The sequence below is a fragment of the Lissotriton helveticus genome, chromosome 4_1, assembly GCF_964261635.1.
Source record: "Lissotriton helveticus chromosome 4_1, aLisHel1.1, whole genome shotgun sequence".
Classification (NCBI taxonomy): domain Eukaryota; kingdom Metazoa; phylum Chordata; class Amphibia; order Caudata; family Salamandridae; genus Lissotriton; species Lissotriton helveticus.
In genome coordinates, this window is record NC_136063.1 from 187,515,767 (window position 1) to 187,532,184 (window position 16,418).

Here is a 16,418-nt window from a genome sequence, read left to right on the forward strand (position 1 = left end):
GCACAAGTGAGATAACAGTTTGGGTGAGTGCTTCGGGGGGGAGAAGATGGCGGACTTTGCGTATCCTCCGGAGTTGGTACATACAGGAGGATACTACAGCCCCAACTTGTGTTTGGAGGGTGAGTTCAGCGTCAATGATTATGCCCAGGCTTTTTACAGCTTTAGCTGGGGTAGGGGGAGAGCCGAGCTCTGGAGGCCAGTACTGTGGGCCCCAAAGGGTATGGCTGAGCCCCGGAAGAAGGAGCTCAGTCTTGCCGGGGTTTAGTTTTAATTGATTCTGGTTCATCCAGAGCTGGATGTGGATCATGACCTCGTGAAATGTTTTAGTGGCCTGAGAAGAGTTGAGGGGGAAGATGAGTTGCAAATCGTCTGCATAGTTGAAAACTATGATATCCCATTTTGAAAGGGATTGGATCAGTGGCCGGAGGTACAAGTTGAAGAGGAGCGGGGAAAGGGAAGAACCCTGGGGGACACCACAGGAAGTGGGGGTCTTGTTAGCGGTGAAAGGGCCCATGCGGACTGCCTGTGATCTTCCAGTAAGGAAGGACTTGATCCACTCATAAGCTATGCCTTGGATGCCCGCCTGTCCGACACGGTGGAGAAGGATGTTGTGATCCACCGTGTCGAACGCGGCCGACAAATCCAACAGGACCAAGGCCTGGTGATGTCCGCCATCCGCGTTGCTTCTGAGAGTGTCAAGAACTGCCAAAATGACAGCCTCTGTGGAGTGGGCAGGTCCGAAGCCCGCCTGGTTGGACTCCAGATGGCCGGAGGATTCGATGAAATTAGACAGGCACCGAGTAACATGGGCCTCCAAAATTTTAGAAAAGTAAGGAAGAAGAGAAATCGGCCGGTAGTTCGATGGCTCTGCAGGGTCGGCACCAGGTTTTTTTAAGAGGGGTAGTAAGATAGCCTCCTTGAAAGAGGTGGGAAAGATGCCACGACAGAGGGATCTGTTAAGTAAATTTAGAATGTCGTCGGGTAGATTGAGACATACATTCCGCAAGAAGGATGGTGGGCAGCAAACGTTAGGGGATCCGGATTTGACACGAATGGCAAGTTCCGCTAGGGAAGTAGGATCCAAAGCGGGGAAAGTAGAAAAGATCATGGGGTTGGTAGAGGAGGTATCCGGTGAGGAAGACGGGGGAGGGGGTGGAATGGTCATTTTAATTTTTATGATTTTTTCCAGAAAGAACAAGTTTAAAGAATCGCAAGCCTCCTGAGTGGGGGTTTGAGTCGGGAGGGTTCTGTCATCAGAGGTTAGCTCGTTCAGAACTCTGAACACCTCCTTAGATTTGTCTTCTGCCGATAAGATCCTTTTTGAAAAGTGATCTATCTTTGCCGATCGAATGGCTGCCTTGTATTCTTTTCGTGCAATCAAATAAGATTGTCTGGCTAGATCTGAGTAGTTGCGTCTCCAAATGCGTTCTGTCTGGCGGGTTTTCAGTTTGAGGGCTTTAAGCTCTTCAGAAAACCACCTGTGAGAGTTGCGGTGCCTAGTGCGGGGAAATTTAACTAAGGGAGCGACTAAATTACTGGCCGATTCTAGCCAGCATCCTAGATTTTGTTCTAATTTGTCGATATCATCGGAGGGGTCAATACGAGAATCCGTGAGAGCAGCAAGAAAGCCCTGAGCATCATAGGTGCTCCATTTCCGTGACAAGCCACCAGCCATCCATGGGGCAGAGATCTGACCGACCATTGTTATGGTGGTGTCCACCAAATGGTGGTCTGACCAGACACAGGGGAGTATGTCTGGCAAAGATAGGGCCAGGTTACAGGACCACCGGGTCGGTCGTCAGGACGATCGGTGTGAAGGATGTAGTAGTCAGGGGGGAGGGCAGCCAGTATATCAGGGAGGGATTCTGAGGTTAACCAGGTTTCTGTGAGTAGGAGCAAGTCGGGATTAGAATTAGACAGCAAGACGAAGATGTCCTCTGCGTGCTTTACTAGTGAGCGGGTATTCAGATATAAAATCCTAATGGGCGTGGAGTTCCTGGTAAGTGAGGCTGAGGAAGCACAGTCACCGAAAAGAATTTTGTCTGGGCGCATGAGGCCGACAGCGGATATGCGACGAAGGGTCATAGGCGAAAGGGTGATGACGGTATTTTGTAGATCTCTAAGAGAATTGGCCGAGTACGTGATGGTTTGGCCAGCCTGACGTGCCCTAAGGCCCGTCCTGGCGCGGACGGGCGCAGAAGGGCTTGCCTTTGGCGCGCTGACGGCGCGCCCGCTGCGCCCGTCCGCTGCGCGAACGGCGGGAGCACATGATTTATAGGAGGGGGAGGGGCGTGGCCTGTTTGAGGGGGGGCGTGGTCCGTGGCCTCTGGGCAATGGCGACGGCGCGAATGGTGTGGTACCGCTGCAGCTCTTACTATCAGCTGCGCGGGACTGCCCGAGTCCAAACAGTTACACCAAACGGGTGCCCAGAAGGAGAACAAATGAGTTTTAAAAACAAGTGAATACACAATTTTAAAAGTTACACAGGTTGCGCTATCTCCCGGCTTCCGCCTCAGGAGTTTCGTCTGCCTCTATTTAACTTTCTTGATAGAAAACGACCAGCTGAGGTCAGTAAAATACCACAATCACTTTAGCATTCTCTAGATTCCAGTCCATTGAAATTGTCTTCCACGAGCACCCGTAGACAATAATCTTTTTTTTAAATCTTGTATTTTCAGTGATATGACCACCGATAGCCCTGATTTTATATGAAAAACAGAGCTTTGGACTATACCATTTCCCGCTGAAAGGCAATATTTCTCTCCATGTGTTTCCATACCTTGCGTGTCATGCAGTTTGGTGCTTACGTTCCCTCCATGTTAAAGAACATTAGATGTTTCAGCACCCAGGCTAATGTGCTGCATAGCTAAATACATATAAGGTCCCAAAGTGAGACCAATTGCATTGCAAATGCTTGTTATTTTTTGTATTGATCAAGTTGCAAGCTGCTCTGTGCTTTGTGCACGTTACTATACCAACGTACTCTGCTTTGTGCCACTTTGTACTTTCACACAGAACCTGCTGTTGTTTTTCTGTTCTGTCCTTTCCTGGGATTTAGTCTGAACATCGTAGACCAGGTCAAACAAGTCTGTTTTGGTCAGGCTCTAGCACCTAGACAAAACATATAAATGCAGCTGTTGTTTGGGAACACGCATAGGTATGCACATACATACAATATCACACAGAAGAGATCGCAACTACACCTGAAATGTAGAACTTCTATCTGTGCATAATATAATGACAGCTCTTTTTATGATTTATGGACTACTTACTACGCTGACCATATTTGTGTAAGGGATTTTCCGGCTAGTTGTGGCACATATACTGCATACTAGAGCATGATAGATAAACTTTTCTCGTGTCTCTGTCCGATCTTAATGTTGACAAATACAAGTGTGAGAGTGAAAGGGTGTGTTCTGTTATCGCGATTCCTGAGAGGGTCGGGAGTTTTGTGTTCTGGGGTGTCTAATCACTTGTTCCTCTTTGTGCGAGTAGGAGGGCAAAACTATAGGTAGTTTACCCTGGTCTCATGGGTGCTAAGGTGGTAGGCTGACTCCGTCCCTACCTGGCATGGTTCTGTGGTCACAAGCATAGTTCTGTGATTCTGCAGAATCCCTGCAACACTATACAGGGGAATGAGGCTGACAGCACTGTTCCTTTATGTTGATATGGAACTCCGAGGTGACTTGGAATAACCTCATAATGTAAGGCAGGGTGTATTGTGTTCCTTGTAAATGCTACTCCCATTATACTTCCCACAAACATCTTAAATTATAGGGAGTAATGCACTTTCATGTGTCAGCTGTAGTATAGTGGACGAATAAAAACAGAATTTGTAGTATGAAATTAAACACAATAATTTGTTTCAAAATATATATTTCAATAAATTCATAGAAATCAGATTCGAAAAAAGGGATGTAGCTCAGAATAAGTAGTAACATACTGAGACAGTTTTGTTGTAATTATTTGCAAAAAATAAACACGTAAACCTCTGATTTCTGCTGATTACCTCCTTTTTTTTTTTTTAGAAAACACAGATCACAAGAATGAAACGCCACCCCTTTTTTTCCTGGTTTAAGCTGCAGGTTCAATGTTGCACCCTTTCTTTCACCTTGGCTACTGGTAGGGCAGAAAGCATCATGACGTCACACCTCAGCTGTAATAGGTTACTACAGTTGAGGAGCCAGCTCATGTTTTTATTACAAGTGACTAGAGCTGTAATAGGGTAATCGGGGCAAGTTTTTATACAGGGATTGCAGGCTCCTATGTATAATTAATGGAAAGTGTTTTCTGTTTTTTTGTAATTACAGCCACCCAGATTGACCCCAATGAACTGCAGGAAATCTTTCAAGAAACCTCCGCCAATGTCTTCCGGATCAATTCCAATGGTAAGTTCAGGAAGATGGGCAGTGTTCAGTCCTGTAATAAAGCCCTCAGTACACGTTCATGTGACGCGCGTGTGTTAAGTGTCACCCTACGGCGCGCAGGCCTCTCAGCACACCGGCCTCCTCGCAAGAGCAGTCTCCCCCTCTGCCCCCCATCCGTCACCGTGAGCGGGCTGGATGCGTGCTGGCACCTGCATTGCCTCCATTTCTTGAGGTGTCGTCTCTTCTGTTCATCTGTCAGAGCTGATGAAGAGGCCCGGGCGTTACACTGATGCGTCCTGACGTGCCGCAGCACTGACACGCGGCACAGTGTGCTTGGTTTGGGCGTCAGAGCTACAATCTATTTGTTCTGTTGCCATCTCAATTTCATCGCCGAGCAGTCATCCCGCCGTCGGCATTGTGCTGCTCGACCTCCCATAGCAGGCGTAGCTGCAATCTGACCATCACTCTCGCGGTGTTGGTAAAGCAGGCTTGGCAGCACTTTATTTGTGTAACAATAAAACAGGTGCAGAACCCCAAAGTTATTCTAAAGCCTGCCTCTGCTTAAGCTTGATTCAACCTCAAGCTTCTTTATTTCACCACCCTCGACTCGTGTCACTATAATAACTCTCTTACAGGTTCCTTTTCGTTCTCACTTTCTCTCTTTGTGCCTTTGAATTTTTAGTCACTTGCCAGGGGGGTGGCTGCAGAATTTAAGCTCTGGGTTAAACAGCATCCAGAAGACCATACCAGCCCTGGGCTTTGTTCATAACGGGAGACGCAAGGGAATCCAGGGTGGTGTGGCTGACATGGATCCCCTCACATTTTCTTACCCAGAATGCCATGCGAACATTACAACTATGCTTAAAAGCAGCCTTTTACCTCTTTCCATGTTCAGATCCTTGGTCAGTCAGCCGCCAGAGAAGCCTACCAATCCTGAGTCCTTTCTAAAATCCAGAGGCTTGAGGAAATAGGCTCGTGTGGAACTAGGCACATTTTCATATCCTAAATGCCCTGTAAATATCAAAGTATTCATCAACAAACAAACGTTTCCCCATATTTTTGTGACAGACATCTCTAGTACTTCCAGCCAGTGGGAAAAATATTACCGTCCAGCATTTCCACACACCTACTGAGAAAAACGTATTCCACATCTGTGGATGGGCCTACTTTATATGATATGAATGGACCCAACTTGTAACCAGGTGAAGATCACATTGACACTACATTAATTTCACATAGTTTTCACCATGGTAGCCCCCCTGTATGCCCCATACCCCACACAAATGTGGAGTACCTTTTTAACTAAGAGAAGTATAGGAGCACTGGTTTGTAGAACTTCTGTTGATCCCTGCAGATTCTATAACGCTTTCTCTGAGAAATATGGAAACATGTGCTACTTTATTCAAAGTGTGAGGTTTGTAGCCCATTCTGAGTAAGACGACAGTGGTGACACCCTCATAAGCCACACTGCCCTGGATTCCCCACGGATACCTAGTTCTTAGAAATAGCTTGGGTTGAGAACCTTCTCTGGGTAACGGATGGCCGTGAGCTCAAATACCGCATTTACCCACACCCCCAAAATGATTGAAATTCCAAGTAAAAATCTTGATGTCTCAACGGGGCATTTCTGTCACAGGTGATGGGCCCACCCACGCAAGTGCCTTAATGTTTCATCAGAAGTTGTTTGTGAATTCATAATAGTAGAACATGTGTTGTTAATTTTTGTATATCTCTCGATTTTGACTTCCAAATATAAATCCATTTTAGCAAGAAAGAGCACATTTGGCAAAATGCCCTCTGAATCACATGATGTTATGGGTATCCAGAATTTCTGAGTCATATGAATAAGTACTATTTCTGAACTCGGAGTATCAGACACATTCGCTTTCCTTCATGCCCATTTTCAATCAACTAGTTATTACCTTATGAATTGGTGCATGATTGATATAGATTCAAAAAATCGCTATCTGCTTCACAGTTGATGGCTCTGGGTATCCCGACAACCAACAAATAATATATATCCCTGCAACTGTAAGAATCAGGTGAAAATAGTGGTTTATTACTTGTGTAAATTGGCCATTAGGACACAAAATTATAGACAAAACCATTGTCACCTGTTTCAAATTTTTCCTGGGTACTTCCTTTAGTTTTTAATTTCAACGATTAGTTCCTTTGGAAAATCATGAGTGATCTACACAAATGACCCGTTGCTGAATTCAGAATTTTGTTTACTTTTTATAAATGTACAGCTTTCTGAGCTCACCCTTGGACTTCGCACCTCTTTCCTACACAACCTGCAATTAGGTCGAAACTACAAAAATAGGAACTATTGACTGCCTCTTACAAAAATTGCAGAAACTGATGACAAAAACTCTGCGTGTTCTTCAAAACTGTGAAAAGAGTGAGCAAAGCAAAGTTTGTTAGTACATTTTTAGGGGAAACACGCTTTTCTGCCCAACACTTTGCCCTGTATTTTTTTAAAAATACAAATGCTACATTTTTGGCTATTTTGGTGTTTCCCTCCTAGGGACTCAAAAAAAGACTCTGGGTGCTTTTAGAATTCCCAACATGTGAGGAGAATCAGGAAAACAGATTTTGTCTATATAACTTTTGCACAAAATGAAAAGAAAAAAGTAATATTATTAAGGGCAAACTTTCCGAATAGCAAAAAAGGGATCAACACTGGTTTTGGGGATAGGGGAGAAAGGGTGAAGGGGCACAGTTGAAGAGAGCCTCAGCATTTAAGGTGCTAAGACTAGTGGGAAAGAGCTATGTTTTCGGAGACGGTTACATTTAACATTATTGTGACAGTTAGTCCAAGTTCATACACTCTTTCCCGTTCACAACCCTCTTCTTCTAAGCATAAGCCAATGACAGGAGCGTGGTATTCCTATCACCTGAAGAACTATCTTTTGAGGTCAGGGAAAATAGGCTTTAATTTTTAATTTGTCGACAGGGCCAGTAGGTCCAACCCCCTGCAGCACAATCCCTTTGGCTTCTGGCAGTTTACAGTACCACAGTATGAAGCTGTGAAAATTGATTGAGGCAGGATGCGTATCCATTTGAATAAATTGTGCTACGACTCCAGCACCCTTCACGTACTCCACGCCGGACGATCACGCACCTGCTGCCTGGCCGACCGAAGCGTACCAAAGGACCCTTCTCCTGCCGGAACTGCAGCTTCACCAGCACCCGGCCCGCCAACCCGACCAACAAGGAACCCAACTTCCTCAGATGCATCCTGCTCATCACCCGCTCCGCCCACAAACACACCGTCGAACTCTGGGACCTACTCGACACCAACGCCCCAGACGTCGCCTTCCTGACAGAGACCTGGCTGACCCCATCCTCTGCACCTGACATCGCCATAGCAATCCCGGAAGACTACAAGATCACCCGCAAGGACCACCCCAACGGAATAGGAGGAGGAATTGCCATCGTCCACGGAAACATTCTAAAAATCTCGACACACGCCGACGACACCTTCAGCACCACCGAACACCTGCACTTCCAGATCCAAACCGCCCCAAACACCACCCTCAGAGGCACCCTCATCTACAGATCCCCCGGACCCCGACCGCAGTTCAGCCACTCTTCACCGACTTCATCAGCACACACGCCCTCACATCCATGGACTACATCCTCCTCGGGGACCTGAACTTCCACCTCGAGAACAACAACAACGACGCCAACTCCTTCACCCTGATCGGCAACCTCGGACTCAGACAACTAGTCACAACACCCACTCACTCTGCCGGCCGCACGCTTGATCCCATCTTCTCAGCAAGCACTCACGTCTCGTTCGACCGCACCACCGAACTCCACTGGACCAACCACCGCTGCATCCACTTCACCTTCCAGAAACCCACCGCATCCAGCAGATGCCGCGTGGCAGCTGGGTCAAAATCACCGAGGACCAGCTAACCGCCGCCCTCACCCAGAGCCCACCCGTGGACCCGACCAATCCCGACCCCGCAGCCTCAGACAATGGATCGAAGACTTGTGCCAACACCCTCGCCCCGCTCAATAAGCCCCGCAACACCCACACCAGCAAGAGAGCCAGCTGGTTCACTGAAGACCTCCAGGGCTCCAAACTAACCTGCCGAAAGCTAGAAAGAAACTGGACTAGCGAAAGAACACCGGAAAGCTACACAGCCCACAGGAACGCCACCCGCCGACACCATAAACTCATCATATCCGCCTTCAGAACCGCCTAGACAACAACGCACACAACAGCAAAGAGCTCTTCAGCATCGTGAAGGAACTCTCCAACCCCAGCTCCCAACACCAACAACATCCCACCATTACAAGACATGTGCGACGCGCTGTCCACCTTCTTCCATCACAAGATCGCAGACATCCAAAACAGCTTCGACACCGTCACCACCTCGGCAAAATCCAATACCCCCGCTCCCACGACTACAACCAGCACCAACCACCTGCTCGCCTGGACCAACATCAACGACGATAACAACATCAAGATCATGAACACCGTCCACTCCGGAAATCCATCAACATCTCCTTTGAGACAGCGACCTTCCCGGACAGCTGGAAGCACGCATAGATCAACGCCCTACTAAAGAAACCCAAGGCGGACCCCAAGGACCTCAAGAACTTCCGACATATCTCCCTGCTTCCGTTCCCGGCACAGGTCATCGAAAAGGCCGTCAACAAACAACTGACCAGCTTCCTCGAAGAGAACAACATCCTGGACCCGTCCCAGTCCGGATTTCGCAGCAACCACAGCACCGAAACTGCCCTCATCGCCACCACCGACGACATCAGGATCCTGCTCGACAATGGAGAAACCGCGGCCTTAATCCTCCTGGACCTGTCAGCCGCCTTCGACCCAGTCTGCCACCGCACACTAAGAGCATGCCTCCACGACGCCGGAATCCAAGAGAAGGCTCTGGACTGGACTACCTCCTTCCTCACCGAGAGAACCCAGAGCGTCAGCTCCCCCCCCCCCCTTCCGCTCTAAAGCCACCGAGATCTGCGGCGTACCTCAAGGCTCATTCCTCAGCCCAATGTTGTTCAACGTCTACATTGCACCGCTCGCCCATGTCGCCCAGCAGCACGCCCTAAACATCATCTCCTACGCAGACGACACCCAGCTGATCCTCTCGCTCACCAAAGACCCCCACACCACCAAAACCAACCCTTGCGAAGGACTGAAGGCCGTCGCCGACTGAATGAGGAACAGCCAACTGAAGCTGAACTCTGACAAGACGGAGGTCCTCATCCTCGGTTCCTCCCCCTTGGCCTGGGACGACTCCTGGTGGCCGAAGGCTCTAGGAGCACCCCCCACACCCAACAACCACGCACGAAACCTAGGGGTCATCCTCGACTCCACACTCTCCATGACAAAGCAGGTCAACGCCATCTCCTCCTCCTTCTTCAACACCCTTCGCATGCTTCGCAGGATCTTCAAGTTGATCCCCACCGAATCTAGAATGATGGTCACCCAGGCCCTCATCAGCAGTAGACTGGACTACGGCAATGCACTTTACGCAGGAGTCCCGGCCAAACTCCTGAAATGACTCCAACGCATCCCCTGCCACATCACACCCCACCTGAAGGACCTGCACTGGCTCCCCATCGACAAGAGGATAACCTTCAAGCTCCTCACGCACGCACAGAAGGCACTCCACCACACCGGACCATCGTACCTCAACAGCCGACTCAGCCGCTACACCCCCGCCCGGCAGCACCGCAGACCACGCCCTCGCCTCCGTCCCCCGCATCTGAAGAGTGATCGCCGGCGGCAGATCATTCTCCCACCTCGCCGCCAAGACGTGGAACACCCTCCCCATCCGCCTACAGCAGACCGAAGACCGCCTGACCTTGAGGAGACTCCTCAAGACCTGGCTCTTCGAACAGTAGCAGCTCCATTCCCCCTGCCCCCCACCCCTAGTGCCTTGAGACCCTCACGGGTAGGTAGTGCACTTTACAAATGCTATGATTGATTGATTAATGCAAAAGCCTTTACTATTAAGACTAGCACTATAGGTAAATGTTTTGAACTATGATCTCAGACTTGCATTACTGAACGGAATTCCAATTTACAAACATGTACACATGTAATAATTTGAGGATACTTGCATCGATCCCAGATTTCTCCCAGGTTATATGCAAATAACATACAGAAGCATACAAGCAAGACTTGTGATTGGTTTCAAAATAAAATGCACACAAAAATGTGCAACTTGAAAATATTGTTTTGCTAACCTCGTGTTTAATTTTCGTTTGATGAATGCAAATATTAAAAAAAAGATTAACAACAGAGATTCGTGTACAACCTTTATGGGAAGCATGAAAATAAAGTAGGGGTCCAGTTCTTAAGGAAAACCCAAAAAATTGCACCCGCAGCTATATTACCTTTCTTAGATGCAGATTCAGGACTTCGGGTATGTAAAAGTCTACCTTGGAACCCATATTCTAGCAATCCTTCGTAGTTTGCATTTTTTGTGTGTGCAAATATACACTCATATATGCTCACAAAAAAAAACATGCTGAGCAAATGCAGCTTCACTTTCCTTATTTGCCTTCTTTCCCACCATGAAAAGAAATTTTACTCCAGCCTTTCTCATAAGTTAATTGTAAACATTTCCCAATGTGGGAAGAAATTGGAGAGAAGCTGGTGAATACCCTTAAACGTGTATGTTTGTAGTGCACAGACTCACAGGGCATTTTTCGAACTAGCTTCCCTCGTACTTCGAGTTCCCACAGCCTTCTTCAAATCCAAGCCCTGATATGCTGTGAGTCTTAGCATATTGAGAGCTTTGATATAATGAAAATGTTCGGATAATGTGTCACCTCAGTGTACTGCACCAAAAGGGACAAGTGTTTTTTCTTTTTCCATCCAGTCTCTTGGACAAGTAGATATTTTCTAAAATTGTACACCCTTACCATGATCAAAAACACAGTCCTCGCCAAATCACCATGTCGTAGAAATTGAACTGGTACCCATGCATGCATAGTAGAGATGCGTGAGGTATGGGCACGTTGCCGACAAGCAAGTTTCATTTACCAGTTTTTAAAGCAACTTCCTTCCCCTCCCTTAAGTGTCAGGGTACTTCAAGCTGATAATGGGAAACAGCCTTGGTTAAAAGTGACTGGGTTACTATTTGGATAACTCAATACTTTATGACTTTATGGTATGCAACTTCCCATTACTGTTATTTATTTATTTTTTTAATCAATGTTTGTGTTCTTTCGTCTGATTACTGTGTTGCTGATCCAATCCCTGTACTCTTTTACCTTCTCCACTTTTCTAAATATTCAGGGACATGGACACTTCATCTCCCTTCAGTTAGAGTGGAAGTTAGCGCAGGTGTGTAGACGAGGCGTTTAAAAAACAGTAAAGCGCTTTCTTTGAGCCACAGCTACTTGTCCTGATTTGGCTCAAATTGAATTGAAATTCGACTTGTGCAGAGTAAGCTGTATGAGTGGTTGAAGCGAGGCGTTGGCTGAAGGTTGCTGGCAGACAACAACTTTTGTGCCAGGCTGGCTCGAGAACTCTGCTCATCCCATCTTCTTTTTGGACCCTGTACATTAGTGCCTTCTCTCCCCTTATTCCTATAAATGATCTGTTTTTGAAGCACAGTATGCCTATTGAATTCATGTATGCAGGAGCAGTATGACAATACACACAAACACAAGTTTAAAACTAACTTTGACGGAACACTAGACTCAGAAGCAAGAATATAAGAATAAATTAACACTTTTTGCACAATAGACCAAATAACAAAGACATCGCAAGCTGGTAACAGAGAACTTTAACCTAAGACGGGAGAAAGTAAATGGATTATTTGCTTCTATACAGTAGAACTAGAACTAAATGACAAAGCAGAGTAACACCTCACAATTTTGTATTTCCTTCATTCCTTTAAAAGAACCTTCTTTTACAGAGATGCATAAAACTATAGGACCAATTTAGGCATATATCACTGATTTTGGTAAATAGTCCACGCTTTCCATATTATGTTGCTTCCATCTAAAATATAAAATATAGAATTCAACGTATTTAGTTCTATATAAACAATAACCTACACATTTCTTTTATCACCGCTCATGGATATTTTGACAGTGCTTGATTGCAGTCTTCAACTATATATTGTTCGGTTGTCGAGAATGAGACTCTTATGAAAGTAGTATGTTTAGTACCAGCCAATCGTACAATGTCTACTATGTAACTAGCAATAATGGTGTATAAAATATCTAGCTCATCCTCGGGCAATTGTTCTGTGATTTAAGTTATATGAATACTTTGATTTAACTTATATGAATACTTTGATTGAACTTGCTTACGCTCGCTTACATTCTAATGTAACCTTTTTCTGACATTGGTATTTTTCGTTAATCTCATTCAAAATATATTTCTAGCTGTCTTTATCTGTTGTATCTATTATCTAAATAGTTATCACGTTACATAGCATGTAACCTTGTCATATAAAACGATTGAGTTTATATTACTTCATGGCACTGTGGGCACATTGGGTTTTAGGCCTGGTCAGTGCAAATCCTGCCTCCTCCTCCTCAAGAGGGCTCAGCAGTGTAATAGAATAGAATCCATACCCTTAAGAGAAAATATAAAGGTAGATACTGGACATGCTTGTCGGGCCAGATAGTTTTCCAGATAAAATGTCCGGGCAAGTTGCCCCAGATGTTTGAGAGGACACAAATCCTAATAAAGGGCATTTGCCTTTTAGTGAGCTACTGCTCAAGGGCAGCCCTCTCAAGGCGAAACAACCACTCTTAGGTGGTGGATCCCTTTCTGTTTCTGCTTCTCAAAGCACAGGGTTCTTTGAGCCGGGCAGGCAATCCATTTCCTCCTTGGAGGGGTGAGCACCTTAGTTGCTTCCAAGCCAGCCATTGTTCCGATACAATCAAGCCAAATCAGGATCTCAGTCATAACATTCTGCACAAATGTTCAATGGAAACCTGTAGGCAGTCTCCCCACTGGGGCAGGTGAAAATAGCCTGCAGCCAACAACTATAATCGTCTAGTAGTGTTAGGTGTATTAGTACACCACACCGCCCAATAGATCTTCACACACTCTTGGTGAGGAACGCAAACACAACATAAATCGCGTGTGAGACAACCAATGGCACAGGTTTACTGCATGAAAAAATTTAATCTGTCTGCCAGAAAAATATTATTATTATTATTAAGCATTTATACAGCGCGTAGCTACCCTCAGGCATCCCAGCGCTAGCAATCAGGCAGACGACCAATAGGAATTGATGGGGCTGTTTGTAGGAAGAGCCAGGTTTTCAAGAGGTTATGAACAGGCAGGATACTGGCTTCAGAGCGAATGTGTAAAGGCAAGGAGTTCCACAGTTTTGCCACATTATACGCAAACGATCTGCCTCCCGCACTGTTTTGAAGAGATTTCAAGGTCCACATCATTCTTCGGGAGCTCTAGGAGATCGTGAGCTACTCGAAACATTTCTACAACGAAGAGGTGTTAAGGTGGACCGGTCACTAGGGTTATATAACTTCTAAGACCTTTTAGTCCATTTTGAATGCAAAACATGGCTGAAGCATATCTATTAGAGTTCATTTTGTGGCTTTGTATGCAATTTGGTGTATTTATCAGCTTGCCAGTTGTGAATACTTTAGGAAGAGTTTGACTAGAAATTAGCCTCCTGTCAGACCTCACTGCTTCTTCTTGGCTGTATATTGTTGTGCTATTTAATTTATATATCTACATATGTGTATTGAGTTTCTATCTTGAAAAATATCTTACTTTCCAGCAGAAGTGTCTACTTGTAAGGAGAAAGCAACAGTAGAGATTAAGCTGTATGAATATTTTCTACAAAATGCTATCTTTGATTTCCACGTAACTCGGCCCATTGCTTTACCTGTGTTCTTTGACAAACCCTGACCTAGTAGTACAATATGAAAACTCTTTGTAGCATTTTATCAACCTGTCGCTGATTAAACTCTTTAGAATTCAAATGTGATGTAGGATTGACAAATATGTTGCCTTAAGTTCATATCACCAAGTTTGACATTGCAGTTTTACTCTGATGTCTTGTTCCCTTAAATTTAAAAGGATTTTAGCAGGTTTTTTTTCTCACTTTCTAAATCTTTGGCACCAAGTCTTGAAGTAACAGACTACGGTTATAGGAACTTGTAATTGGGTATTTTTAAGCGATAAAACTTCCTGTCAGACTGACTAGAAATGGAACTTTAAAACCTATCTTAAGTATTAGTTGTAAGAGGCAACTCTACTGGAAGCTACAGCAACGGAGCAGAGGCTGCAACTCCTATGTTCATTACATTGCCCCCTCACTCTGAGCTGCCGTATTGGAAGGAGGTGTAAGCAAAGCCACGTCGATTTTTAGTGTCCTGGCTCATATGCGGAGCCCTCTGTTTAAAAAAGCATCTTGTGCTTTTGCACCAAGGTCAAACCCATCTAGATCTGACTGGGGTCAGGGACCGGACACTATGCCTGTCTGCAACTGTAATTTTATTACAACCACGATAATTTACTCCGTCTCTTAGTAATTCTAAGTATTTCACCTTTAAATATTTTTTACCATAATATCCAGCTGAGAGTTGGCTTGAATCGCACACTGCAACAAATGTTTAATGTTCTCCTTTATTACCCATTTCGAGTCCTGGCCCTTTCAAATACATTAAATGTGGACTAATCAATGTACATTCCAGATCTAAAAGTGCCACTGAAATAGCTGACCTACCTGCTCCAGGTAGGTGTAACTTGCATCACTGGTTCAAAGAGGGGCAAAAATTGAGTTCCAACGATATAGAGCACAGGGGTTACTCCTTTAGTAGACATTATCGTCCAGGGCTGGAAGTGGCAATTCTTTTTTTGAACTGCTTCAAAGCTTTTAATACTTGATTCCTTATAGACATGGATTCTGAAATTGTGCGAATTTATTTTATAATTTCTTCTTACCACTCCATTTCAATAATGCTAATGTATCGCCCACAACTACTCCTGCTTTTTTATACTTGAATTTAATGATTCAGTTTCTGTCTGTCGCTGATAAAAAAAATGCTTAATATTGGGTTGCATCACCCTACACCTAGAGAAAATCGAAGACCCGATAGCAGCCAGGTTACTGACTCATTGTAGTGACTGTGGTTTGAGTCAATTATTGATGCATCTACCCTTGTGGCTGGTCACAGCTTGGATGCATTCTGTGCTCCCCAGAACAAATTAATTCTATACTGCTTTCTCCACTTTCTTGGACAGGCCATTTTTCTATTACATCAAAACTTTAAAACATGCAGAAGCCTAGGCCACCTCCTAAACCATAGCTTATGTCCACACCATGGCACAGGGTCAGTCATGTCCTTCGATAGAAGCCTTCTCTCCATTCCCCCAGCCCAGTACTTGATTGTCCCGCCTCCTACTACTCCAATGATATCCATTGGTCCACTTCTGTTGCAGATACTACAGCACAAATTCTCAAACAAAGGCACAGGGCCAAATCTTAATCTTCGCCTTGGTACACAGCAACACCACACAAACGAATACCCGAGGTTACACAAGCTGAATGTAACTCTTGATCTCGTTACTCTTCTGAACCTAAATCATTTTATAAAGTTGAACTGTCTTATTCTTAAAAGTAGCTATTTAAACTACCCATGAGGAGTTTTACACCACCGTTTACTTCCTTCATGAAAATAAACTAAAAGAAAGTTTTAAAATGATTGATAACCTTTCCAGTGCTTCAAATTTAGCTCCTCAGTCCATAGATACCCATATGTCTGTAATGAACTAGCCAATCACTATGTTGACAAAATTGCTCAAATATGCACCATTATAAAAGTTAATTCATCAGCTTTAACATACAACACTGATCCTAGGAAAACATTAATGTATTCGCTGAATCAGTTCCATAATTGGTCACTTGACACTGTTCAGCAATTCATAAAGAACTGTGAATCAGACTCTCCCATTGACCCAGTTGCTATATATATATATATCTATATAAAGACAATTCTACATATGGAAATCCCAGAACTAGGAAAGATTGTTCTTTAGATTGTTGATCATTCCATGAGTTCAAGGAT

At 45.0% G+C, this 16,418-nt stretch overlaps 1 protein-coding gene across 3 annotated transcripts in view; it reads left to right on the top strand.

Moving 5' to 3' along the window:
* TSNARE1 (t-SNARE domain containing 1) overlaps positions 1-16,418 on the top strand; it is a 1,194,676-nt gene that overhangs the window by 571,114 nt on the left and 607,144 nt on the right. For all 3 annotated transcript variants that reach the window (XM_078686668.1, XM_078686667.1, XM_078686669.1), the window contains one exon: positions 4,311-4,388. In XM_078686668.1, the coding sequence (XP_078542794.1) occupies positions 4,311-4,388 (78 nt within the window). The remainder of the gene's footprint in view (positions 1-4,310; positions 4,389-16,418) is intronic.